Raw genomic sequence first — 25,847 nt, 5'->3', positions numbered from 1 at the left:
AGAGTCTCGATAATAATTTCTTATATATAATATGTTAGAGAAATTGTAGCAATAGTCCCTTAATTTAAATCCAATTGGAGTAATAGTCCCTTAACTAAAAATGCACGGTCATTGGTCCCTTAACTCATCAAAACGTGCAGCTATGGTCATTTTCGTTAACTCCGTCAGAATTATGTAAAAATGAGTCATGTTGGAATGACCGTTGCTATAATTGGGTTCAAGTTGAGAGATCATTGCTCCAATTGAGTTAAAGTTGATAGACCATTTCTCCAATTAGGTTAAAATTAATGGATCATTGCTACAATTTTTCTCATTTAATTTTCCATATTAACCTCATGATTCAACTTCATATGCATGACATCTGATTCATTTTGATGAAAGTTCTAACAAAATTGACGAAAAGAACTATAACTGCACGTTTTGATGAGTTAAGGAATCAATAGTCATAAATTTTTAGTTAATAAACTTTTAATCTAATTGAGTTAAAATTGAAAGATCATTGCTATAATTTTCTCATCATATTATAATAGAATAGGCAAATTCCTTAACAATAAAAATTCCCTTTTCAAAAGAGTACATGATGGCTCAGCCCATAACTAGTAAGGAATCGGTGGGCCTAGACATGAGGAAATGGGCCATAAAACCCATAAAACGGAGGAAGCGAGAAAGCGAAAGAAAGGCATCGAATGGCTGAAACACGAACAACAAACAAGCGGAAAATGGCAGACCGGAGAGGAGAAGCAGATTCCGAGAAGACGTCCAATTGGCCGTCCATTAAACCAAAGAAATATCTTCAGATAACTCCTCTCAAAGATACCCATCTTTTTACTGTAAGAATCCCATTCCATTTTTATTTCAAAAATCTTGCATCTGTTTTTTTTTTTTTTTTTTTGAAAAATTCAATTTTTTTTGACATATGGGTTCTTCTCAGATGCATGAACAATATTTTGGGTTTAATTAATTATTTGAGTAAATATTAAAATTGGGATCAAAATTTGATCTTGGTGAAGATTATGGTGTAATGGTGGTCTGTTAATGGTTAATTGAGTGAGTTAAGGTATTTTCAGGTGCAGAATTTCCTGACTTCTGCAGAATCAAATGCTTTCGTTAAAGCTGCAGAGTCTATTGGATTTGTTCACCAAGGGAGTCTTGGCCCGACGAAAGGCGAAGCGTACAGAGACAATGATAGAATCTCTGTGAATGATACTGTTCTTGCAGATACAATATGGGAGTCTGGTCTTAACAAATTGTTTTCTGACATTAAAATTCGAGGGAGGACCGCTGTTGGATTAAACCCGAATATCAGATTCTATAGGTTGGTGAAGTTCATTTTGTTAATTTTGTTGAACAAGTTTGAAAACTTTTTGTAATTGTGAAGTGTGAACTGACCCCATGTATAGAAAACTCAACCTTTTGATCCTACAAATTGGGTACATTTGATTGGATTGTTGCAAAGAATTATCTGATTCGATTTGTTAAAGAACGCCCTGTCACTTGTTCGCATAGAAATGCTTCTCTATTTTACAAAAGAATGTGCTGTTTTTTGTTGTTCTGTGCACCTGGAAACTTAATTTTCGGTTGCAATGTGTTTTCAGGTACAAGGCTGGTCAGCGCTTTGGAAGGCATATTGATGAAAGTAATGATCTTGGTGACGGAAAACGCACCCATTATACTTTGCTAATATACTTAAGTGGTGGCGGTTTCAAACCAAAAGCTAAAAGTGATACGAGCAGTCTTAAGGATTCTTCCTCAGAGCCTCTGGTTGGAGGAGAAACAGTTTTCTATGGTTCAAGGAATAGTGTTGTGGCAGAGGTGAGTTATGTTTTCGTCATGTACCATAATGCTTTTATTCTCTACTATTCAGTTTCATTTTTATGTTCAACTTGATGTAAAATCTTGTTTCTTTCTTGAATTAGTTTTGCAGTAGTGTTTATATGGAATATGGCATTGACTGTCAATCCGTGAAATTCTGTAGGTGCCTCCCACTGAAGGAATGGCTCTTCTGCACATTCACGGGGACAAATGCTTGCTGCATGAAGCCCGAAACGTTACAAAGGGTATCAAGTATGTATTTCGTTCGGATGTAGTATTTGCTTGATGTTTTGTTACGTGTATAAGCTGAAAACCTTCTTAAGGTTACTCAACCAAAAACATATAGTAACGGAAATGTGTATTATCTTCGTGACACCGCTTCATTTTTCATCTGAATTTCTTTGTTCTGAAGATATTACTTGGAGTAGACACTTGATACATATCAAAATCTAGTAGCAAAAAGGAAAAAAATGTAAATAAAGGATCCGGATACCCTTTTTTTCCTTAACTGAGTACGTTTTTTACTATAGAAGAAACATTATTGCTGGTTTCTTACTACATTAAGAGATGATAGAACCAGAGCATCATACTTCTAGACTTCTGTGGGGCAACATAGGCACAGTTTTCTTTGCTTCTTATTTTAGTGAGGTAGGAAAGAACTTCTCTCGCCTGGTGATATATGTGTCCGATGGGTTGATGATCTTTGTTTTCTGTGTCGGATTGGTAAAGAATACAGATGGAAGCACATTGTAGATTACTAGTGGAGATCTCACTCCATCTTCATTTCTCCATATAATAGAACCTGAGTTATGTGTGTTCTGTTGACCTCTACACAGAACGATTTCTTGTCTTTAACATCTGTGAGTGAAAGTACACATGGTTCCACTTTAACATCAGGCATATCAATCCTAACATTGTAGGTTGTCTTGGGTTTGCTAACATATGCAAGTCATGAAATTTTCCCTTGACCTTATGACCATCTTCTATAGCTAGAGCAAAAGAGGGATAGTTGAGGTCCATGCCTTACCGGGTTTTGTGGTCCTACAAAAACTTCTGTCACCCGGAATTTTTCTTACTGTGGTTGTGTTGTAGCTTTGCTTGCACAGATGGTCGATGTAATCTTTCTCAGATGCATCAAAAAACTCACTCAGGAACAACTGCCTTGGTTGGGTTGAGAAGACCCAATCCGTTAGCAAATTCTCTTTCATTTTCGTGCTTTTTCGGGTCCACGACATGTGCTTTATTGAGAAAACATAGTGGTTTGTAAAGAAGTTTGGGAAGTTAGAGAGTAGATTGTTTGAAATACCTGTGGTCCGAAGAGTGAATATAATTGCTGTAAGAGACCACCGTGGGTGAGCAGCCTTCACGGTGCATGGCTGCTGCTCCGGTTACCTGTGGGCAAGACATTGAGATTCCGGAGTCCGCATGGTATTTGACACTCCTTGCGTCCTTGGTGTAAACCGAAGATCTTGGAACGGCTGACCAGGGCCGAAAGGATGTTTACAACCGGCACAATGATATCAAGCTGTTAGTTTTATTCCACAGCTCAAAATTGTGAGAGTAGATACTATGAGAATTTCTTCTGGACTGATGAGTGTTGTTGAAAGGGAAGAGAGAAGGCAGGATCGTCAACAGATCGAAAAGGCATCCCGTGGTTTGATCGGAAAATAAATTGACTTGACAACACGAAAAAACGGATATGATTAAACACGGCTGTGCAAGGGAAGGAAAAAAGTGTTGATGTGTGTGCAGAAACCAACTGTACGAGGAAAATAGATTTTATTCTCAAGACGAGATCAAAGTTATCAAAGTTACATTAGAGATTTAAATCGGGAACAAATTGTAAACAATAAAAATGAAAATCTTTGATCAATCACTCTCTTGCGATCAGATGATTCCGATCAATTCACCAAACGGCAATTCAGTCTCACTTCACCATCCTCAATCACCCCAACATTTCCAAGATTTACCATTGAAGCTGCAAACTCTTTGAAGAACGCACTTTGATCCTTGGCGAACGACTCAACAATCCATCTAGTCCTGTAATCGCTAAACAACGCTTGATCCGATCCAAACACGCCCTTACCTGCCACCAATTGCTTGTAGTAATTGTTATCAAAAGTTGAGGAAGTTGAGTCCAACAACTCTCCGGCAGTGCTATCCCTGTTTGGCTTAGAGCATTTGGTTCTTAGCTTCTGAGCAAGTTCTTTGTTCATGGTTGGGTCGACGTCGTGCACTGAACTAAAATTTCGAAGCCGGGATTCAAATGAAGAACAATGTGAGAACCCTAGAGTGTGGCCGCCAGATAGAGCAACCAAATCTGTAACACCTAAACCTCTCTTAGCAAAGCTTTGAATCAATTGGGACACGTTGAAAGTTGGAGCTGGTAAGTTGATGGTCTCATTAGCTCTCGACACCCTTCCGTCTTTCCTCCCTTTTAGCACATTCCAAAACGGACCTCCGGACTGACAAAAATGATCGTACGTACATCAGTTTCTTATACGTTAAGCATTTGTATGGCAACGTGAGAACTTAAGTGCATACGTACCATGATCACTACATCTCTCGCAGCAATGCTGACGATATCAGCACAAGAAACAGTGTGTGGACATGCGGCTTCTAGCTTGGCTTTGGCATCGTCAATCACGTAGAATGATCGGACTGAGATATTGGGAGGGCCGTCTTTCTCTGCTTGGTTTCCTGCGGTGGAGTCTAGCAGCAACGACGCATCGCATCCCTAACCAATAAGAAACATAAATTAATTCTACAAAAAATTTATACGATATATAGACAAGCTTCTTAACAGGGATTCCGCTCTACTGTTCATGGAGGAGAATAACATAGTGCAATAATATTGCATGTATAGTGACCAAGTAATGACCACATAGCTCTACGGGATAAGGGATGTTATGTAGGCAATATAGGGGATAATTTAAGAGTGTGTGTGTGTGTGTGAGACAGAGAGAGAGAGAGAGAGAGAGAGAGAGAGACTGTACTCTTATGAAACAATCATGGAAGAACATCCTTAAGATACGAGCTGGGACTTTAGGGTCATGCATGGAAGCATTATACACCGCTTGTAATATAATTTTCTCAGCTTGTGGACACGTTTGATCATAGTACTGAGCACTGAGCGCTGCTTTTGACCGTGAAAACCTAGTTGAAAGCAGTAACAGTAATGCATGGAGGAAGAAGAAGAAGATTGTTTTTGGTGCAAACACAGCCATTTTCTCTGGGACAAATGAGAGGTAGGAACTAGGGTTTAGATATTTTGAAGGTGCTGATATAAATTTTATATATAGGATCATTATACGTGTATATATATTTTCAGCATTTCATGTATATATGTTATATGGATGTTGATCGTACTTTTAAGTTACTCAATAGAGAAACAGCCTGCATTGTAATATAGTGAACGTGAAGTACTAGAACTTTGACCCTGCTTTTGGCCATGTACTGTGCTTTGAAACCAAGCATATCCACCTAAGCTGTTGTTCTTGGTCCTTGGAGGACCAACGTTTTGTTGAATGGATTAAACTTGAAGATTATTCTAAAAGAAGCAAATTTCATATTTGAATATTGTTAAAGTATGATCAGGCTATTGTTGGCTTGTATCTATCAGGTTGGTTGTGCTTGCGGTTGGTGAGAAAGTGGGAATAATGTACAACAATTTCGTAGTACTACTGCAAATAAGATATGAAGGAGGGTGAAGTTACTTCAAATTTATTTGTTTATATCGAACAAAAATTCATAGTTGTACCCATCCAGACAAGCTGGATGGCTACTCATTTGAACCACTAACCTTTTATTTTAGTCGACTCACCATTATCAGTCGCATGATCACATCTCCTTATGTTTTATACTTTATATATGATTGTACAAATACAATAATCTACCAAGACAAAGACATTAGTTGAGTGGCCTTAAATGAATTTTGGCTTTTTAAGTGACCAAACCACATGTATTCGGACTCTTAGAAAATTGTATTATCTATTTTGATAATTTTATTGGCACTCGATGTGGATAGATTTTGGCATACAGGTTAATTTGTCTCGTATTTCTATCTCATTTTTCACGTGATTTGATTAAATTCTCTTATTTTCAAATTATTTTCTTACCAATTAATCCTTGTGTGATTGTTAAATATTAAGGCAATTCAAAATAGGTTTTTTAGCGAAAATGATTTCTAAGATTGTGAGATGTAAAGTTCTCTGAGTTTGTCCACTACTAATCATTTTGGTCATTTTATGAAAAATCTCCATTATATAAGAACAAAATGACAAAAATACTCTCAATTTTTGTCAGATCATTTTGGTTCATTGTATTTTAAATTAAAAATATTTTTGTCATTTTGGTTCTTATTTAATAAAAATTTTCACAAAAAAACCGATTGATTATGGAATTAAGGTGGTGAGTTAATCCAATATGAGTACACCATTTTGACTAAAAGCCTTCAAAATATTAAGGCAAATCCAAAAAAAAAAAAAGTCACAATTTGTTAGGCGTGTGATTTGAGTGTTCTTGATAATTACGTGGCATGTTCTTATTTGTACAAATCGTTTTCATCAAAATGAACGACTCTGCAGGTGCTCATCTCCATGCAATCCCTAATCTGAAGGTACGGAACTCACAAAACAAGGCTCATCAACGTGTCAGCATCTCCGTGGTCCATGATGTGTGCGCAACTCTAAGAACCGTTGATCGGATCCCCTTCCCCTGTAAATAAATAAATCGTTCCGGGAGGGTCCCTAAAGGGGAAAAAAGAGGATAAGTGGGGGCTCTTCTGATTCTATCTCTCTAGGGTTTGTTTCCACTCTCTCTCCCTCTCTTCCCTCTCTTTTTTCTGTTCCTTCTAAGTTTCATAACTGTTCAAATTATTTGATTTTTCTTTCCGTAATTAGTTCATTAATCTTATCTAATCTAATCCTCCACCGAAGTATGAACAGAGATTCAAAATCCCAGTAAGAAAATCATCCTTTGTTCTTGCTCTGTTTCAGCAGCTAACCCAGATTTTTCCTGCTTCTAAATTCTTGAAATTTTCTCCTTTTTTTCAGCTTGATTTTGTGTTTTTCCATCTGGGTTTTTCTGGGTTGTTCAATTTTTCTGAGATTCTTGAACTCCGGCAGATTTTTGGGTTAGTTTTTTGGTGAAGAAGATGAAGTCGACTCAAAGGCAGAGCCTTGAAGAAAGCAACGAGCTTGAACGCGGTAGCTACAGTAACAACACCGCCACCTCAGGGTCCAGCCCATCGGTGGCGAATACTCCGGAGCAAAACCTTCCGGCGACGGCGCTGATGATGAAAGAAGAGCTGGCGGACCCAGTGCAACAGTTAGACCAGCAGGGATCTCTGTCCATGGGGATTGTTCCGGTGCCCGTTTCTACGGCACCGAAACCGGCTAGGAGGTCGTCGAAGGACCGCCACACAAAGGTGGAGGGCCGGGGCCGGAGGATCCGAATGCCCGCCACGTGTGCGGCCAGGATTTTTCAACTGACCCGGGAACTCGGCCACAAGTCCGACGGTGAAACCATTAGGTGGCTGCTGGAGCACGCCGAGCCTGCTATCATTCAAGCCACCGGCTCAGGCACCATCCCCGCTATCGCCGTTTCGGTCGGCGGCACTCTAAAGATACCAACAACTTCGCCAGCGAGACCCAACGGTGAAGTTACTGAAATACCTAAGAAGAGAAAGAAGATGAGAGGGTCCCTGGGTGAGTTCGATGACGTGCACGACCAGTCTAGCGGGTTGGCACCCATAGCACCAATGATTTACGGCGGTGGTGGCGGTGGCTTGGTGCCTATGTGGCCAATTGGAGGAACCGGCGCGGCTAGGCCTGTCTTCATGTTTCCGAACTCCGGGACGATTCAGAACCAGCCTCAGCTCTGGGCTATTCCGACGGCGGATTCCACGGCGCCGATTTTCAATTTTCAACCCAGAGCCATGTCCAATTTCGTCTCGGCCTTTCCAGCGGCGGTTCAAGTTGGCAGCGTTGGCGGTGGAGATGGGCAGTTGCAGGCCTCTTCGTGTTCAATTTCGAGCGGCGCAGCCACGGGTGGTGGTGGGAGCTGCTCTTCTAGTTTGGGACACAGTTTGGACTCGGCCCCGGGGACTAGTGCTGCTGCATCCGCCGCCACTGCTCCACCGAGCGCCTCCACTCAGATGCTGAAGGATTTTTCGTTGGAGGTTTATGATAAGAGGGAGCTTCAGTTAATGGGGCAGGCTGCAAATTCACAAACGCCATGCTCAGAATCTTGATTTGGAGTTTTTAGTCAACTAATTTCTAGTTGGGGTATTTTTTTTTCAGACTATTAGAGGGTTTAGGCCCTTTTAGCAATGCACCAAAGAAGCCATTCTGTTTTTGTTTAGACCCAACGGTCCTTCTTGGCTTTTGCTTCTACTTTTGGCCTTAGGTTCAAGTTGCATTTCTGATCAAATTAAATGGAGATTGTTCAATAATTTATATGTAACAAGCAAATTGACGATTACTGTAAAAGAAGAGACTTTTACGAGTGTATCTGAATACGGTTCAGTATACCGAATATTATAAAACAAGTAAAGAGAGGGTTGTTTTGTAAAATTATTTTTTACCACTCATATAATAACTACTCCGTTGTGGCTGATGGACCTTATTCACAATGAGTCTGTGATGGAAGTTTAAGTTTATGTTGCATGTGAGGCCTCTTTTTTCTTTGTCGAGTATTTTTTTCGAAGGTCATTGTTTGGGTTTTTTTTGTTTACATGCGTGAACTAGAATAGAAGTGTTTGTCCGTCCATAAGTAAATACTTTGTAGTAGCCTTGTTAGATCGTACATTTTTCTTGGTGCATTCAGATAATAGGTAGGAGTATAAACTGAAATATCCTGGTGCTACAAAACTAGTTATTAAATTGTCTAAGTATGATTTGGATATTATTAATGAAGTTCTTATTTATCCTAAAAAAATATCTATTGTAAAAGAAAATAGTTGCATGTGGTTTGAGTTGTATACGTGCAAGTACGATGGGACCACACTAGAAAGTTGAGGTGGGGCGTGGATCAAGCCGAGTGGTTCAGTGTGGGCCATGAAGTGGGGTCATAGGATAGGGCCAAATGTCCATAGGAATGCGGATCCTTCTCGTTCTGTTCTGTTCTAACGCCGACACGTGGTGAAATTTTTTTAATTATGACGCGAATACAAGTGATGCATCGTTTGTCTTAATAGAAGCTGTGGAAAATTTTATTTTTTAAATTATTAATTTTATAGCATATATATTTCACAATTTATATAATAACATATAATGTATCATTCTATGTACTAGTCACATTGAAAAATCTCTCCCTCGTGATGGTCCCTTCCCGTCGTTCTAGGAGTCCAGGCTGTCCCGTCCTTTTTCAATTTTTCATTTCAAAAATTTTTAATTTCAATTCAGAAGAAGGAATATAGTAATGTAAATGAGGTAATAAACGAAATTTTTTTAGTATGGCGAGAACATAAAATTTAAACAAATAAAAAAAATATAATATGTTACTAAGATGTTAAAAATAAGTATTTAAAATATCAAAAGCTTATTAGGTTTAAAAAAATACATAGTTTTCTCTTTGGAGTGTATTTGGACTATTTATGGGATTAAACAAGCGTGCGTTTGACATCGTTGGAAAACTTTAGTAAATAGACACATATAGTATGGTATTGGGAATATAAGAACGAATACTCAAAAGTTCAAAACTTATTGGGTATAAAAAAATACACAGTTTTTCCTTTTTGTATTTTATTTGGACTTTTTTCTACATTCATAGTATCAAATAAGTATGTATTTGGTATCCTTTGAATTTCTAACCAATTGAATTATGTCGCTTAATGTACCAGATCATATTCCGGCTTACTGAAAAATCTCTTCTAACAAAAAAGGGCTAAACCCTTGCATATTAGGCTCTTCTGGTTGTAATATTGTTGGGCTCCTCACCCAATTTATTAGACGAGGTAAACGGGTTGGGTCAGTGCACATCTAAAAGGCCGATTTAAATTTTACCAAACGGGCTCATAAACGTATCAAGTCCATAGCATGCATGATGTATGTGCGCCTGGAAAAGCCTAGAACATGTGTACTCAAAAGGCACTGGTTGGATTTGGAGATTCCATTATTCAAAAGGCTTTTTCAATTTTTTTTATTTATTTTTAAAGTGATATGAAATGAGACTTCTCACTTATAATATGAGAGAAATACTAGTTGATCGTAATTTTTATGATTTGTAATCGATTTTTCAAGGGTAGACTCGTTTTAGCACTCCTACCATAATCCCTTTATCATACCAACCACCCATTTTCGAGCACTTACCACGCTCCTTTGAAGATGAATGATTGATGTCAGAGTTTTATGCGTAGATAATATTAAGATAAGTTTACTTTTTAAAAGGTGATTAAGTGATCAATTATAACGAAATTAACATCACATATGATATTTGATCAAAACAAAACTAATAGGAGAAATACATGAAAAAAATTGAAAGTGCGGAAAATCACCACCTTAAAACAATATAGACGAAACAGTGAGTTTGGAATAATACATTTACAATTTTTCTTCAAAAGGCCCAAAAAACCAACGGTATGAAATACATATGATTATGATTGAATTGAAGAAATATAATTTTTTCTTAACTTGTCAATTTAATAAATAAGAAGTCGAATTATTTAAAAGTCGGAGTATCGATAACAAATCCCATGAAGTAACCTAAAAAGCCAAGGGAAAAACACCACGGTGAGGCGACGTCTACATGGTTCGAATAAGTAGTCGTTTAGACTCCAACCAACTGGTGCCAAATTTAAAGCAAAACAATGAAAGCGGCACTCTGTCGCAAAGCAGGGTCGGCCGATCCCAACTCCGGCGTTTCAAACTCTCTAAAACTACAATAAAGTTGGATACTTCATAGAGTTTATGTCACTCCGCAAATGCCCAGTTCTCCTTCTTCCTTTTTTCCAGTTCTGAAATCGCGCTCTCAAGTCCCTCCTTCACAAAGTCGTAAGCTTGGATATCGGTTTCTGGTTCCGATGGAGCTTCCCGTACTTATCAAAACAAACTTTGTTTAGCTGATTGGATTAGACTATGAATTCTACGAAATGGGTTCTCTTAGATTTGATCAATAAATGCAGTGGCTTCCGGAGTTTCAAGCAAATCCATGCACAGATTTTAGCTTCTGGGCTAGCTTCCAATGACTTGGTTGCAAGCAGCGTCGTTGGATTTCTTGGAAAATCAGTTACTTCTGTTGATTACGCTTGTGATTTTTTGAAACAAGTTGATTGGCGCGATAGCTCGTTTCCGTTCAACTTGTTGATCTCCGGCTGTGCGAGCGGAGACGCGCCGCGGGCGGCCTATTTGGCATTTAGAAGGATAGTGAGAGATGGGTTTTCACCGGATATGTTTACCATCTCGGCGGTTATGAAATCTTGTGTGAAGTTTTCGGGGAAGGGAGAGGGCAGGCAGGTTCATGGGGTGGTTGTGAAGATGGGTTTTCAATGTGATGTTTATGTGCAGAACTCACTTGTACATTTCTATAGCGTTTGTGGGGATTGTGGTAGTGCGGTCAAGGTGTTTGATGAGATGCCTGAGAGAGATGTGGTGTCTTGGACTGGCTTGATATCCGGGCATGTGAAGTCGGGATTGTTTGATGAGGCTATGTCTTTGTTTTCGAGGATGGATGTGAAGCCGAATGTGGCAACTTTTGTTAGTGTGCTTGTGGCTTGCGGGCGGATGGGGTATTTGAGTGTGGGGAAGGTGATTCATGGATTGATCCTTAAGCGCTCGTTGGGGACGGATTTGGTGGTAGGCAATGCTGTCTTGGATATGTATGTAAAGTGTGAGAGTTTATGCGATGCAAAGAAATTTTTTGATGAGCTTCCTGAAAGGGATATTGTATCTTGGACGAGCATGATAAGTGGATTGGTGCAGTGTAAACGTGCAAGAGAGTCATTAGAGTTGTTCTGCGATATGCAAAGTTTAGGCATCGAGCCTGATAAAATTATACTTGCTAGTGTGCTTTCGGCTTGTGCCAGTCTTGGGGCTCTTGATTATGGAAGATGGGTGCATGAGTATATTGATCGTAAGGGTATCCAGTGGGATGTCCATATTGGAACATCTCTGATTGACATGTATGCGAAGTGTGGCTGTATACAGATGGCATTGCAAACTTTCGATGAATTGCGTTGTGGGAATGTCTCTACATGGAATGCATTGTTAGGTGGTTTAGCAATGCACGGACATGGGCACGAAGCGCTGAAAAAATTTGAAGAAATGACTCGATCTGGACCTAGACCGAATGCAGTGACATTTCTAGCCATTTTGACTGCCTGCTGCCATGCTGGTTTGGTTGATGCAGGCTGTCGGTACTTTTATCAGATGATAAGCCAACCTTACAATCTTTCCCCAAAGTTAGAACACTATGGATGCATGGTTGATCTGCTCTGTAGGGCTGGACTCCTGGGTGAAGCTCGGGAGTTGATAAACACGATGCCCATGCAACCAGATGTGCTGATATGGGGAGCTCTCCTGAGTGCTTGCAAGGCCGTAGGTGACGTTGAGCTCTCTCAAGAAATATTAGACCGTCTCCTGAAACTTAAGTCGCAAGATAGTGGGGCTTACGTGCTTCTATCAAACATATATGCCACAAATAGAAGATGGGGGGATGTAACAAGGGTAAGGAAGTTGATGAAGAAGGAAGGAATACAGAAGTCCCCCGGATCGAGTGTTATAGCGGTCGATGGTAAGGCTCATGAATTTGTAGTTGGAGATACCAGCCACCCTCGAAAGGACGATATCCATATACTATTGAATATCCTTGCTAAACAAGTCTATCTTGAAGGGATTTTTCCCATCCATTCCTGATAAGATAGGTATTTACTATCATTTTTCTCTTTCTTTATGTTATAAATTCTGATACTTTAGGAAGTGACCTAGAGCGGGTATTCAATGATATGAAGAATATTCCTGTATAAACTTGAAATTTTGCAAGGATTAGATTTAGGAAGCAAAATATGAGACTACATAACAAGCCAATTATGAAAGGTTCTGAAACTCTTTTGAAATGGAAAGGTTCTGAAACTCTTTCTGTGAAAGAATGAAACATTTGTTTTCCCCTGACAGTTAAAATTCCATATGTACAGAATCTTGTCTACAATGATGTTTAATTTTCTACACTTTCAGGACCAAATAGAATAAACAAATGTATAGATATAGATACAGATATATATTTTTACTTAAACTTCAACTGTTTTCTGATTAAGAGCTGTATATCTCCATCTCTCCTTCTCCACAAAGTCTGCATCCAGGAACTGTGCAACAAAAGTCCAAAGCCTGTATACATCTTCAAAGTTGGCCAAGAATCCGAGTGCGGCTGTAACCACGGTAATTCCTAGATCAGGTTTCGTCTTGGACTTGTTAGCATCCGTTCCCTTCGCTCCGCTTTCTCTTTTCTCCAGGATTCTCCCTTTCTCTTCAGCATACTTATCCGAGAACCAGATGTGGTGTAAGAATCCATAGCTAAGAGAAATATTGTTCCTGTCGGCAAGTTTCTGTACGAGAACAGGCTCGACCTTCTCTCCTTTCCAATCATATACATTGAATGCCAGAGCTGGTCCCCTATCGAATTTGATCTTTGGCCCATAGATTTTTACCAAAGGAATTCCCTCGCTGTTAGGATGCTTAAGCTTTCTCAATGAGCTCACCAGCCAATTGATCAGGTACCTTGCCCTGTTAGTGATCACCATTAGCCCCAGTGAATCCACTTGATCCAGTCCCCTGCATACAACCTCTAGGTTCCCATTACCGCTGCTTCTGGAATTCTCGTCCTTCATTATATTGGCATGTATTTCTGTTCCCTCGAACTCTGAAGATATTTCGATTTCTCCCCAGTTTGCAGCTTCTTCAGCTCTCTCAGACCGTTCTTGCTTCAGTCTTCTTGTCTGTGTTGACTGATTGGATATCAGACCGGAGAAAGAACTTGCCGTGCCTAATGCATCTAGCTGCATGCCAAGTCTGGATATCTGCTCAAGCTCTGTGTCGGTACTGGAAGAATCCCCTGCTATTTGAAGCAATTGCTTTGCCGGGACAAGATTTACAATTCCTGTGCTCGTGGAAACTTCTAGGACCGAAACAGCAGATTTCTTGACAAAGAGGCACGCAAAGCCTGAAGGGTTTTCCCCACAAATCTTGTAGAAGGAAGAAATGAGGAAATCGGGTTGAAAGAGAGAGAGGCCGAAGCTGTCCATATCTTTTGGTCCTAATGCACAAGCATCAACCAAGACGTGCCACCCGTTCTCCTGCGCCATGGTCATCCATATGTAAGGATACCTGGAGCCTGTTATCCTAGAATGTACCGGAAACACGAAAAGACCCCTTTTCTTCTTCTTCTTCCTCTTGCTTACAACCGTCTTCCTCAACTTGGCCGACTGAATCCTCAGCCGGGGCCATGAAAACTCCGCCGACATGACTTTGGCTCCTCTCTTTTCGGAGCTGTTAATCATCCCTTCCACTGCCTCACTCTCGTAATCATACACCGTCAGCAGCTTCCTACAAGTTTTGAACGGGTAAGATTCCGCCACAAGTTTAAAAGCCGATGTTCTGTTGGCAGTGAAAACCATGCTGTAATCATTTTCTGATATGTTAAGAAAATCCATAATCCTGTTTCTCATTGCAGATTCCAGCTCTGATTCCCGGCCGCCATGAAGCAGCTGCGTCTTCAAACTCCCCGTCTTGTACGACAAACTAAAGAAGGGGAAATCCGAACTTACTTGAGAAGAGGATTCGTGATTGTGCAGCTGAGAAGAGGAGAAGAGGCCGATGCCAATGTAATCAAGGCAGGTATGGTTTGACTGTGAGAGATGGTAGTACTCTTTAGCTCGTATCCGATCAACTTCCGCGGTCTCATGGTATTTGGGATAAACATTGGTGAAGTCAGTGAAGGACTCGTGCAAAGACGGGAGAGACTCGTGGTTGGTGAACACCGTGTTTGGGAATATAGATGATGAAGTCGCGGCTGCAAAGTCGCGGCGACAAGCTGCAGAAGTGCTTCCGGAATTGGACATGGGGCGGTGGTGATGCGCTGACAGCTTCTGCAAAGGGGTGGGGCAGCAGCCACTGAGGCATACTTCTGTGACCTCTTTCCAGCAAGGTGTCTGCATCTCTCTCCCTCTCTCTCTCTCAACAATTTTGATAAAGTGTGTTTTGCTCCTGTGGTTTCTGTTTTTTGTTCTGATTTAGTCATCTGCTATTGTTTGTATTTATAAGAACTGTTTTATGGTTGGAAAAAAGTACAGAAGTTTACTTTGTCTTACATGTTTTAGTTTGAACAGGTCCTTACACTTTAAAAACTCTGCTTAACCAGGTGGCTTAGTTGACATTTTCTCTAGTTAATTTCATGCTAAACCAGTTAAACCTTCTTATTAGTTTTGCCGCTCTTGATTCTTGAACTAGCGTGTACTCCGTCACAATGTTCAATTGATTTAGACAATTCATTTTCTTTTTGATACATTGAAGGGATTAAAACCTGTATTAATTCTAACCCGTTACTCAACTTTTGGTGGGCACCACTTAAACTAACCCTAAGGGATTTGATCTCAACCAGTCACTTTTTTTTCTGTTACATTGGACTGAATTGAATGATGAACCTATCTTAATTCTAATATGTTACCCAACTTTTACTCACCACTTTGACTAACCCTAACGACTTTATCTGCACCCATCATTTTGTCAACAAGGCGTGCATAAGATCATTATGACCCAAGGGATTTGGTCTCAACTGGTCACTTTTTTTTTTGTTACACTTACTGAATCGAATACTTAACCTATCTTAATTCTAATTTGTTACTCAACTTTCACTCATCACTTCAACTAACCCTAACGACTTCATATGAACCCGTCATTTAGTCAACAAGGCGTGCATCGGTATGATCATGATGAACAGTAGTAATCATATATCAGTGCATTATAACGAGCCCTCTAAACGTGCATTATGGTGAGCCTTCTAGAAGTGTAATGTATGTCTTTTTGTGAAAGGCGGACTCGGGCAGAAAAAGCAAGAGGCAAAAGTGGAAGGCAAAAGGGCTGTTTTTACCTTTGTGGCCGGCATCATCGGTGTGCCCAACATTGCTTCTGTAATCTCTATGAATTCTTCCAACTTGCTTAAGCCTTAAGTTTGAATAATTCTTTTAACTTTCATAGATTGTGCCGATGTCCAAATTTTGGAGAGAGGATCCTCGCCGGATCTTTTTTGTAAGAATTTCAGGATTATTTAATCACATCCGTTTATTGTACATTTTATATTGTAGTCAGTTTTTGTCAGGTACTGTTTATATTCAATTTTAAATAAAAAATTTACAATAATTTCTGACTACACAATATATAAAAAACAAAATTTCTAACCCTATAATGTATGAGAATAGAATGTGATTAGAGAATCTTCAGAATCCTTCACAAATATCCTCCTGGCAAATTTTGCATGCCGCAGACTCGGATGTGATTGCGTGCCAATTTATTTATTATTTCTTAAAGGCTCCAACTGTCTCAATTTGCTTCTTTCTGTTGATTGTTGCCAGAAATGCAATAGCCGTCTTAATTTTGGAGGTCCAACTGTTTCTTCCTCTTAAAAATTATAATAATTTTTAACTGTTAGATGAAATTTTAAAATTCTGAATCTTTTGATCTGATGACTTTAGTAGAAGAGATTCTATCTTAATTTTTGAAAATAATTGGGGATAAACTTTACATTTAAAAGCTGTTCACTTCAATGTCTTCATCAATTGTGAAGGGTATGATTTTTCTAATTAATAATTTTTTTTTGGACTTTTTAACCAAAATAGTTTATCACATTGGCCTAACTCTTCATTTTGATATTTGAGATTTAAAATCGATAGAAGTGGTTCTTGAGATTGTACACAGTTAATCATTTTAGTTATTTTGTTAAAAAATCTTCGTTAAATTGAAAAAACTACTAGTTCAAGGGAAGGGTTTGATTGACAAAAATACCCTCATTTTAAATGAAAATTCTCAAGAAAACAAAAAAATGATTGATGGTGACAATCTCGAGACCATTTTTTTCGATTTTAAATTTCATAGACCAAAATGAGAAGTTATACTGGTTCGGGAATCATTTTGGATAAATTTTTTTTTTCTTTTTTATATGTTATCGATAGTTTGAAATATTGTAATTGGGATTTGAGCTCAAATGCAACTGGACGAGCACATTATCTTGATCAACTAATCTGAAATACATGTGCAACTAATAAATAATTTGATATTGTTTGTGAATGTGGATAGAAATGAGGAATGAGGATCCTTCACGGATCCTCTTTGTGAGGATTATAGGTATCTTCAAATTATATTCGTTAATCGTACATTATGTGATTAGAAATTATTGTAATTTTTTTTATTATTTAAAATTAAATATAAACAATACCTGACGAAAACTGATCACACAATGTACGATGAACATATTTGATCGGAGGATCCTCAGGATCCTCACAAAGAGGATTCGGTGAGGATCGTCTCTGTATCCCTTTCCACCTAGTTTGGAAATCTGATCGTTAAAATTTGATCCAAGGGTTACAATTATTATACTTTTGAAGAGTTCTCTGTCTGTAGCTATTGAATCAAATTTTAACAATTCAGATTCTGAACTAGGTGGAAAGGGATCCAGAGAGGATCCCTTTCCCCTCTCTTGGGAATGAGGATAAAAAAAATAGAACTTTAACGAAAAGTTTCCGGTACTATTCACTTTAACGAAAAATCATAATTTTACATTAAAAAATCAATCCTGATACTATTTACTTTAATCTTTATTTTATCATTATCATTAAAAGTTAAAGTTTTCAAATCATTTTCATTAGTATTTTTATAAAAAAAATGTTTTTACAGGAAAGAGATAATATTGGTGTCAGCAATCAACATCATTATTTCAAGCCACTCTATCTCTATCTAATATCAGCGGTCCAAAATTGAATGGGTACAATGCCACTAATTTTCCAAAAACATCATTTTCAAGCAAGAAATGATTAGAAAAAACTGACATCTACATAAAGTTGAGAGAGAGAGAAGGTTATTTCATTTCAGAATCATAGCATATCATAAGCCTCGTTGAGAATTCTTTTTATTTTTACATGTTGTGTAACAAAAGAGATTGTCGATAGTGAAACTCAAACTTAGACCTTAGTCTACCCAAAAAAATGATTCTTACTAACTCAACAAACTTTAGTTGGCAATTAAGTTAATTTTCTCAATAATGGTTGGAATATTAGATATAATTTTAGGTTTAATTATGGGCTAAAAACTGGAGCATATGAGCCAAGGTATGTCCTTAATACATACAAAGTGAGGAGAAATCCCTAAGAGCAACTCCAGCGTGAAAGCCCTCCCCTCAGGCTATTCACTATTCAATCCACCTAATGAACAGTAACTGTCCTTAGTGAACAATATGTCAGTAACTGCCTTTTGCATCGCCACCGTTGCACTTGAATAACCCTGACAATAGGCAATAAAATAATAGTATTTTTTATTTAAAAAATAATAGTATTTTTTATTTAAAAAATAATTAGTATTTTTTTATTTATAAAATAATAGTTTTTTTTTCACAAAACTTGTCTTAACCGTTGCATCTCCACCGTTGATTTCATTTGCTGCTGCTGCCTTTGTCTCTGTCGAAGCGGGTCGACGGAACCCTTTTGTCCTCCCCCACCGGCTTCCTCCGCCAAGCATGCATCAAATCTCACCCCAATTCCTCCCACCCTTTGCAATGCCGAGCTCTGGAGCTCTGCTTCAGTGTGGCTCTGGAGCGGTTGCCCACTGCCCAAAACATGAGTCCCGACATGGAGCCCCCCATCTCTAATGCTCTCATGGCCGCCTTGAAGCGAGCTCAGGCTCACCAGCGCCGCGGCAGCCCCGAATAGCAGTAGCAACCTCTGTGGCCCTCAAAAAGTGTGGAGACGTCGTCCTGACGTCAGCCCACGTCAGATTGCCTTTAGAAGCTCTAGCTGACACTAATCAACGGGCCTGGTACTCGAGGCTGCTCGGGCTCCCTCGCCAGCCAACGCTGGACTTCCTCCCTCGGGCAATCCAACCCTGTTCCGGAGCCCGTCTCTCGAGCAGGAGCTCCCATTGGAGCTGCTCTAAATTATAAAAAACAGGAAGTCAACAAAGAGAAAATCAGTAGATTGCAGTTGCACAGTTGCACTGTCCTTGATTGGTGTCTTGGAATGCTGAAAAAGCAAAAGAGAAAAAGATAAAAGTTAAAGATAAAGAAACAACAACCTTTCGATTGATCACATCACACGGTTCACACCCCACACCTGTGTTTGTGTGTTTGTGTTTGTATTTGTGTGTGTCTCTAGTTTAAGTTAAGCATGCAAGATTTTACTAAATCTCACTTGTTGACTCTGTCACAAACAAAATCTCATATGTATTTTTTTTTTTTTTTTTGTTAAAAAAAATCTCATATGTAAACAGAAAAAATCATATGCGCTTTGAGTAGTTTGTATGTCTCAAAAGAAACAATATTGACACTCTTTCGACCATAGGAAATATAATTTTATACGAAAATAGTTAATATTGTTGATCTCAATTTCAAGTTTAGATAGTTTATTATCAGGATTTACAAATCCATTGGTTAAGAACATTCATTATTGTATTTGAAATAAATTTTAATTTCTATCTCTTCTTCAGTATTATTTGTATGTGTATATATATAATCAACGAGTCTAGGTAGCTTGCTAATGCTCAACATTGGGCCACAAGGTATATAAGTATCACTCTAATATTCATTGCTTCTATACATATATAAACATATAAATACGGTTTTAATATATTCGTTGCTTCTAACGTATATAAAAATAAAGTAAGAACATTAATATATTTAGAAAGAAAGCTTTATCCAATTACTATTTGAAATGTTATAAGGATCGTTGGGTAGTTTGCTAATGCATACATACATATTCTAAATGTGATCAAGAATATAATAACCTTTATTTAATGGGCTTCCTAATAATTAAAGTATATTGTATATGGTTTTCATCTAATTTTAATATCATACGTCTTTCAATTCTTTTAATTTTTCACATTTTGGTTTTCATTTTTTTTTGAAACTGAAAATAGTTATCAAATATAATTTTAGTTTACAGTTTTAAAAAAAATCATAATTGAAAACTGAAAACCAAATTGCTACGGCCCCTTAATTTTTATTACAAGTTAATGTTCACGCATTTGGATTTATATTAGTCTATACTATCACCCTGAATTAGGGCAAACGGTTGAGATCATGTGGTTTTCTTGACCTTCTAACATGAGCTTTCATTTTTGATAGCTACACGCCTTAATGTTCATTCATGAAGCTATTGCTTACACTTAACGAATAAGATTTTCCCTAGTCAAACCGAAGCTCGAATTTAGAATCTGTGTTCAATTACTCGTCATCTGCATATAGCTTCTATCAACAAATAAAAAAATTAAGCTCGAACTCATCCAAGCCCATTTTTTATTGCTTGGAACCTATGATTTATGGACTTAAATTCGAATTTTTGAGGGGCAATATTCTCTCTTTACTTTCCCTTGGCTAAATATCCAAAATGACCAATGAGATTTGCATAATCAATAGAAATGGTCCATAAGATTCAAAATATAAATGGTCTTTGAGATTGTCTACCATCCATGCCATCTATGATTTTGGTCATTCCGTTAAAAACTCTTTGCACAATTTTTAAAGCTTCGTAATTCAATCGATTCTTAACCAAATTCTACTCATAATATATCAAAATGAAGATAGGAAAGTGTAGAACAAGATTATACCTATTTGGAAGCCTAATGGTTGCCATAGATGGCCAAAAAATAGTCTGAAAAGTGACTGGTTCGCGATAAAACTGAAAAACTCGCAGGAAACTGGGTATACTTTAAACGTTCATAACTTCTTCAATGGTCAACCAAATCGAGTGATTCAAAAATGAAAATCATATTTCTCGATGAGACGAAGATAATGGTACTTTTCCTGACGGCTAAATCGCCGTGGTTTGGCTGGAAAATGGCTTGAAAGTGGCTAACTAGAACTTTTGAGCCGTTTTCCGGCCAAACCAATGCGAGTTAGCTGTCGAAAAAGGCACCATTATCTTCGTCTCATTGAGAAGTGTGATTTTCGTTTTTGAATCACTCAATTTCGTTGAGTATTGAAGAAGTTATGAACGTTTAAAGTTTACCCAGTTTCCGACTAATTTTCCAGTTTTCCCTCACCTTTCAGGCTATTTTCCTACATCTCTGGCAACCATTGAGCTTCCAAATAGGTATAATCTTGTTCTACACTTTCCTATCTTCATTTTGATATATTATGAATCGAATTTGGTTAAGAATCAATTGAATTACGAAGTTTTAATAATTGTCCAAAAAGTTTTTAACAGAATGATCAAAATCATGAATGGTAGACAATCTCATAAACCATTTATATTGATTTTGAATTTCATAAACCATTTCTATTGATTATACAAATCTAGGAACATTTTAAATATTTAGCCTTTTCCCTTTGGTCTTACGAGGGCCTGACTCGTACAAGACAGCTCCATAGGCCGAATATGAACAGTCGGACAACCTAATCATAAGATTTTAGAGCAAAGGGTCTTAACCTCTCTTTGCCATGTGATATCCCATACAAAAAAGCAGTTTTTTTGTTCCTTTGTTTTAAGGTCAGAAGTGGAAGAAAGCAGCTGCAAAAACGTCTGTCATGTTCTTCACGAGTTCTCTTCTACCAGTTCTTATCTCCAGACAGCAGTGAACATTTATGTATCAATCAATACAGCTTCTACATGATCATTACAGAGAAGTAGGGTTTTGAAAAGATTACAGGACATTAAAAAGCTCTGTACATATTTGAAAAATTGTGAAAAGAACGACCGTAAAGTCTTCGAGAACGACATTTTCAGAAAGATGGAATGAAAGTGGAACATAATATCACAGCTGACAGCCCCATATAACGCTTCCAGGAGTGGGGGTATCCGGCTATGACCAAATATCACCCTAAACTATCAGTTAATTTACCTTCTTTCCTTAAACAACCTTACTTTTTTTTTTGGTACAACGGAGGGCAAAGCCCGGCAAGCAAACAACAAAAGTCAGGCAAGAACAGCCCTAGGAAGGGCCCTGCCAATAGAGTCTGAAACTAGAAAATTACTAGCAGTGGTAGGAGGAGAAACAAAAACATGAAGGCCTAGGGATAGCCCATGACCCAAGTCAGCCATGTGATCAGCTGAGGCATTAATTTCTCTATAGATATGAGTGACTTCACATCTCCAATCTTTTCCGATGGCTTCTTTGCAGTCAACAATGAGGTTGTAGAGCGGGTGCAAATCCAGAATAGGATTTTGGATCAAAATGACAGCATCCCAAGAATCACATTCAAGGATCACATCCCTGCATCCCTCCTCCCAAGCTATAGAAAGTCCCATGAAAACACCCCAAAGCTCAGCTTCCATGATGGTTCCTCTGCCCAAATTAGCAGCAAATCCCTTAATCCAATCCCCTTCAGAATTGCGAATCAAACCTCCAGCACTTATGTGCCTAAGTGGGTCATTACAACTCCCATCTGTATTGATTTTATATCTACCAATTGGCGGGTGGATCCAATGGATTGAGATGATTTGTCTAGGAGGCTTACTAGAAGAACACTTGTTGGCAACATACCAATCCCTTGCAAATTGAAAAATGAACTTCTGGGGTGAGACAGACGGTTGTTGACCATCATTGAAGACAAGATTGTTCCTCCCTTTCCAGCAATACCAGAGAGTTGAAGCAAAGATAAGGTTCCAGGGTAAACCGTGTATGGTAGAACAGTGTGTCCTAAGATTGATGGCCATCCAACTCTGAAAATCAAAAGCAAAGGAATGGGCAACTTCAGGAGGGATTCCAACACCATTCCAAAAGGAAGGGGAATGCCTACAAGACCTGAAAATATGATCCATTGATTCCTCAATATTCGAGCAGATTGGACAATACGGGTTATTAGTAAAACCTCTTCTAGCTCTCTGCATATTGGTGAGAATTTTCCCATGACCAATAGTCCAAAGAAAAGTCACTAATTTGGGTGGGAGCTTGAGTTTCCAAATGAAGTTCCATTTCCAAGGAATGATATCATCATCGCCAAAGAGAGAGAGATAAGCAGTTTTCACGGAGAAGGTTCCAGAGTTGGTGAGGCTCCAAATTACCTTATCTTCCCTATGATTCGTAATTCCAACATGTAAACTGAAAATATGTTCCACAATATCAGGGGGAAGGCAGGAGTATAACAAATCTACATTCCAACCAGCATCAATAAGGAAGTCATCAACAGTCCATTCAAGCATGTCAGCTGAAAGAGGGATGGTAGCAAAATTTTCGAGAACGCCACTCTCAAGCCAGTTGTCTTTCCAAAAATGAATTTGGCTTCCAGATCTGACTCTCCATCTCATACCATTAGGAAGGATTTGGGCACCAAAGAGGATTCCACGCCAAGTATGAGAACAATTAGTGAACTTAGCAGAGCAAGCACCCACCATGTCGTAGTGCTTGAGATATTTTCCCTTCAAAACTTGTGCCCAGAGGCCCGGGTCTCTTTGCATAAGTTTCCAACCAGTTTTAGCAAGGAGGGCTTGGTTCATAACATGGGTATCTTTCAATCCTAAACCACCCATAAATTTAGGCGTGGATACTGTCTCCCACTTAACAAGGTGAACCTTGGAATTATCCTTAGTGTGATCCCATAAGAAATTCTTGTTCAACTTATCAATTTTATCGCATATGGAAACTGGGAGGCGAGTAGATTGCATTGAGTAGATTGGAATAGCTAAGGCAACTGATTGTAGGTAGACAAGCCTACCTGCCATAGAGAGAGTATTGCTCTTCCAAGCAGAAAGTCGACGTTGAACTTTTTCCACAATGTTTCCATACGTCTCTTTATTGACTCTAGAATGCAGTAACGGAACACCCAAGTAGTGTCCTAAGTCAGAAGTGAGAGGAGAACCACAGATGTTGGCAATTTCCATAACCTTACTTCGAGAGATATTAGGAGAGCAGTAGATACATGATTTATCAAAATTCACCTGCTGACCAGACACGGCACAAAAAATATCAAGGCAATCCTTCAATAATCTGGCTTGAGTTGAGGAGGCTTCCGCAAACAAAATAAGATCATCCGCAAAAAAGAGGTGAGAGACAGGAGACCCATTGCTAGATAGCTTAACTGGCTTCCATTTCTTAGTAGTGATGCATCCATTAATGATATGAGATAGTTTTTCCATGCAAAGCACAAATAAATAGGGGGAAAGGGGATCTCCCTGTCTGATTCCACATTGTGGGGAGAAAGAATCAGTGAGTTCACCATTAACAATGGCTTGGTAGTTGACTGTGGTAACGCATTGCATGGTGAGTTCCAAAATTTTCCCTCTTAGCCCAATCTCCCAAAGAACATCTCTAATAAAACTCCACTGAAGACGATCATAAGCTTTGGAAAGGTCAATTTTCCAAGCAATGAACCCTTTTTTACCTTTGGTGTTTCTGTACTTATGGAGGATTTCTTGAGCAGTAATGACATTATCAATAATTTGCCTACCCGGGACGAAGCTCACTTGAGTAGGGCTAACAAGTTTATGGAGAAGCGGTCTCAATTTACCCACCAAAATTTTGTAGATGACCTTGTAAAGCGTAGAACACAGACTAATAGGCCTCAACTGTGTCATGCTTGTAGGGTTATCAACCTTAGGAATCAACGAGATGAAGGTGTTATTAATGTTGTCAGGGAGTTGAGTTGTATTGAAACAAACCTTAACCATATCACAAACATCCTTGCCACAAAGATGCCAAAATTTTTGATAGAATCTAGCAGGGATACCATCAGGTCCAGGGGCCTTGAGTCCACCAATAGCAAACATACAAGCTTTAATCTCATCATCGGTGACTTCCACATTTAGGACAAGTAAATCTTCACCAATAAGACCAGGGAAAAGGTGAGGTAGATTCTCCATAGTTGTCGTCGTTATGCGAAAGGAGAAAAGATCTTTGAAATAATTGACAACAATCGACTTTAAAGTCTCCAAAATTCATTCACTTTGAAAAAGTGTCTTCATTTGTCTAGTAGTACACCTACCCTGGTGCATGTCAGAGTAGCTGTAGAAATCTTTTCTACAAAACTGTTTCAGTAGGAAATGTTCATTGCTTGTTTGTATGGCTTCCACCCACAATAATCACACTATTTCAGTACGCATGTGCTCTTGCATTGTGCAAAACCCACATGGTAAAAGCAACTTTGCGTGCTTAGTCACAACTCACAAGGTAAAACATTAGGTACATACAGAAGGGATGTGATATCCACACACCAATTTTTACTTATCACACACTTTTTTAATTTTCGATTGTCGGATCAAATGAATTGAAGAAGATAAAATGATAGAAATTGATAAGAGGTGTGTGAGAAATAAAAAGAAGTGCGTGGATAACACATTAGCACTGTAAAACTTAAGTACGCTGAGGATTTCACTTCAATTGCATACCCATCAATACTGGGATGCATGTATTTATAATAATCCAAAGTTACAGCATGGGTTTGAAAAACCTAGATACAAGGAAGTTTTGAAAGTTTAAAAATACAAACAGAAAGCTATCTGCGCAGCTTAGATTACAACAGGTATTTAAAAAAAAAACAAATCCTATAAACTAGGAATGGCTGAAAGGATAAGAGTTTGAACTAAATCAACTCCTCAAGGTGCGGTGATAACATTCACGTTGACTTCGTCTAACAAGCACACCCCCATAAATAAATGTACCAACTATATATTTTAAGAGAATTACGATATTCATTAGTATTATGAAAAAAATCGTAAAAAAGAGGATATGGCTATTATACCTTATAGCATCGTAGTTAGCCCAAAATAAAATCACCATAGCTGTACCAGTTATGTACAAAACACTTACGTATTTCAAATTGTCGATCTTGGCTATTATACCTTATAGCATCGTATGTATTTCATCTCCGCAGCATGATCAGGCTGCAAAGTTCATTAAGCTAAAGCAATC

The 25,847-nt window shown here is 38.5% G+C and overlaps 5 protein-coding genes across 9 annotated transcripts; 3 read left to right on the top strand and 2 right to left on the bottom strand.

Annotated features, from left to right (window-relative positions):
* Positions 1-662: 662 nt before the first annotated feature.
* LOC137721337 (2-oxoglutarate (2OG) and Fe(II)-dependent oxygenase superfamily protein) lies at positions 663-2,208 on the top strand. Of its 2 annotated transcripts, none has more exons than XM_088692394.1 (4): positions 663-830; positions 1,074-1,315; positions 1,596-1,812; positions 1,976-2,208. In XM_088692394.1, the coding sequence occupies exons 1-4, from the start codon at positions 687-689 to the stop codon at positions 2,096-2,098; spliced, it is 726 nt and encodes a 241-aa protein (XP_088548520.1). In that variant the 5' UTR covers positions 663-686; the 3' UTR covers positions 2,099-2,208. The 2 variants fall into 2 exon arrangements, with proteins under 2 accessions (XP_088548520.1, XP_068316538.1); XM_068460437.2 differs by having other exon boundaries at positions 664-830; positions 1,068-1,315.
* A 1,366-nt stretch (positions 2,209-3,574) lies between these two features.
* Positions 3,575-5,124, bottom strand: LOC137719518 (peroxidase 66-like). Its single transcript, XM_068458563.2, has 3 exons — positions 4,809-5,124; positions 4,361-4,549; positions 3,575-4,277 (listed from the first exon to the last, which is right to left on the bottom strand). The coding sequence occupies exons 1-3, from the start codon at positions 5,118-5,120 to the stop codon at positions 3,714-3,716; spliced, it is 1,065 nt and encodes a 354-aa protein (XP_068314664.2). The 5' UTR covers positions 5,121-5,124; the 3' UTR covers positions 3,575-3,713.
* Positions 5,125-6,564: 1,440 nt separating this feature from the next.
* On the top strand, positions 6,565-8,266 carry LOC137720973 (transcription factor TCP19). Of its 4 annotated transcripts, none has more exons than XM_088692389.1 (2): positions 6,565-6,614; positions 6,939-8,266. In XM_088692389.1, the coding sequence occupies exon 2, from the start codon at positions 6,968-6,970 to the stop codon at positions 8,063-8,065; it is 1,098 nt and encodes a 365-aa protein (XP_088548515.1). In that variant the 5' UTR covers positions 6,565-6,614; positions 6,939-6,967; the 3' UTR covers positions 8,066-8,266. The 4 variants fall into 4 exon arrangements, with proteins under 4 accessions (XP_088548515.1, XP_088548514.1, XP_088548511.1 ...); XM_088692388.1 differs by having other exon boundaries at positions 6,574-6,773; XM_088692385.1 differs by having other exon boundaries at positions 6,574-6,773; positions 6,867-8,266.
* Positions 8,267-10,562: 2,296 nt separating this feature from the next.
* Positions 10,563-15,031, top strand: LOC137720865 (pentatricopeptide repeat-containing protein At4g38010). The gene is made up of 3 exons (XM_068459977.2): positions 10,563-12,673; positions 13,098-14,365; positions 14,476-15,031. The coding sequence occupies exon 1, from the start codon at positions 10,890-10,892 to the stop codon at positions 12,663-12,665; it is 1,776 nt and encodes a 591-aa protein (XP_068316078.2). The 5' UTR covers positions 10,563-10,889; the 3' UTR covers positions 12,666-12,673; positions 13,098-14,365; positions 14,476-15,031.
* LOC137720864 (Pyridoxal phosphate (PLP)-dependent transferases superfamily protein) lies at positions 12,858-14,959 on the bottom strand. Its single transcript, XM_068459976.2, has one exon. The coding sequence runs from the start codon at positions 14,957-14,959 to the stop codon at positions 13,037-13,039; it is 1,923 nt and encodes a 640-aa protein (XP_068316077.2). The 3' UTR covers positions 12,858-13,036.
* Positions 15,032-25,847: the final 10,816 nt, after the last annotated feature.

This window comes from Pyrus communis, chromosome 1 (assembly GCF_041283825.1).
Source record: "Pyrus communis isolate YQ-2024b chromosome 1, ASM4128382v1, whole genome shotgun sequence".
In the NCBI taxonomy this organism is placed as follows: domain Eukaryota; kingdom Viridiplantae; phylum Streptophyta; class Magnoliopsida; order Rosales; family Rosaceae; genus Pyrus; species Pyrus communis.
Note: the sequence above shows the minus strand (reverse complement) of the source record. Positions and strands in the feature narration are given on the sequence as shown.

Coding starts and splice junctions, on each gene's coding strand:
- LOC137721337 (XM_068460437.2), top strand. CDS start 687: ATGGCTGAAACACGAACAACAAACAAGCGGAAAATGGCAGACCGGAGA. Junction 831..1,067: donor AAGATACCCATCTTTTTACT/GTAAGAATCCCA, acceptor AGGTATTTTCAG/GTGCAGAATTTCCTGACTTC. Junction 1,813..1,975: donor GGAATAGTGTTGTGGCAGAG/GTGAGTTATGTT, acceptor GAAATTCTGTAG/GTGCCTCCCACTGAAGGAAT.
- LOC137719518 (XM_068458563.2), bottom strand. CDS start 5,120: ATGATCCTATATATAAAATTTATATCAGCACCTTCAAAATATCTAAAC. Junction 4,550..4,808: donor TCCATGATTGTTTCATAAGA/GTACAGTCTCTC, acceptor CTTATTGGTTAG/GGATGCGATGCGTCGTTGCT. Junction 4,278..4,360: donor CGAGAGATGTAGTGATCATG/GTACGTATGCAC, acceptor CATTTTTGTCAG/TCCGGAGGTCCGTTTTGGAA.
- LOC137720973 (XM_088692389.1), top strand. CDS start 6,968: ATGAAGTCGACTCAAAGGCAGAGCCTTGAAGAAAGCAACGAGCTTGAA.
- LOC137720865 (XM_068459977.2), top strand. CDS start 10,890: ATGAATTCTACGAAATGGGTTCTCTTAGATTTGATCAATAAATGCAGT.
- LOC137720864 (XM_068459976.2), bottom strand. CDS start 14,959: ATGCAGACACCTTGCTGGAAAGAGGTCACAGAAGTATGCCTCAGTGGC.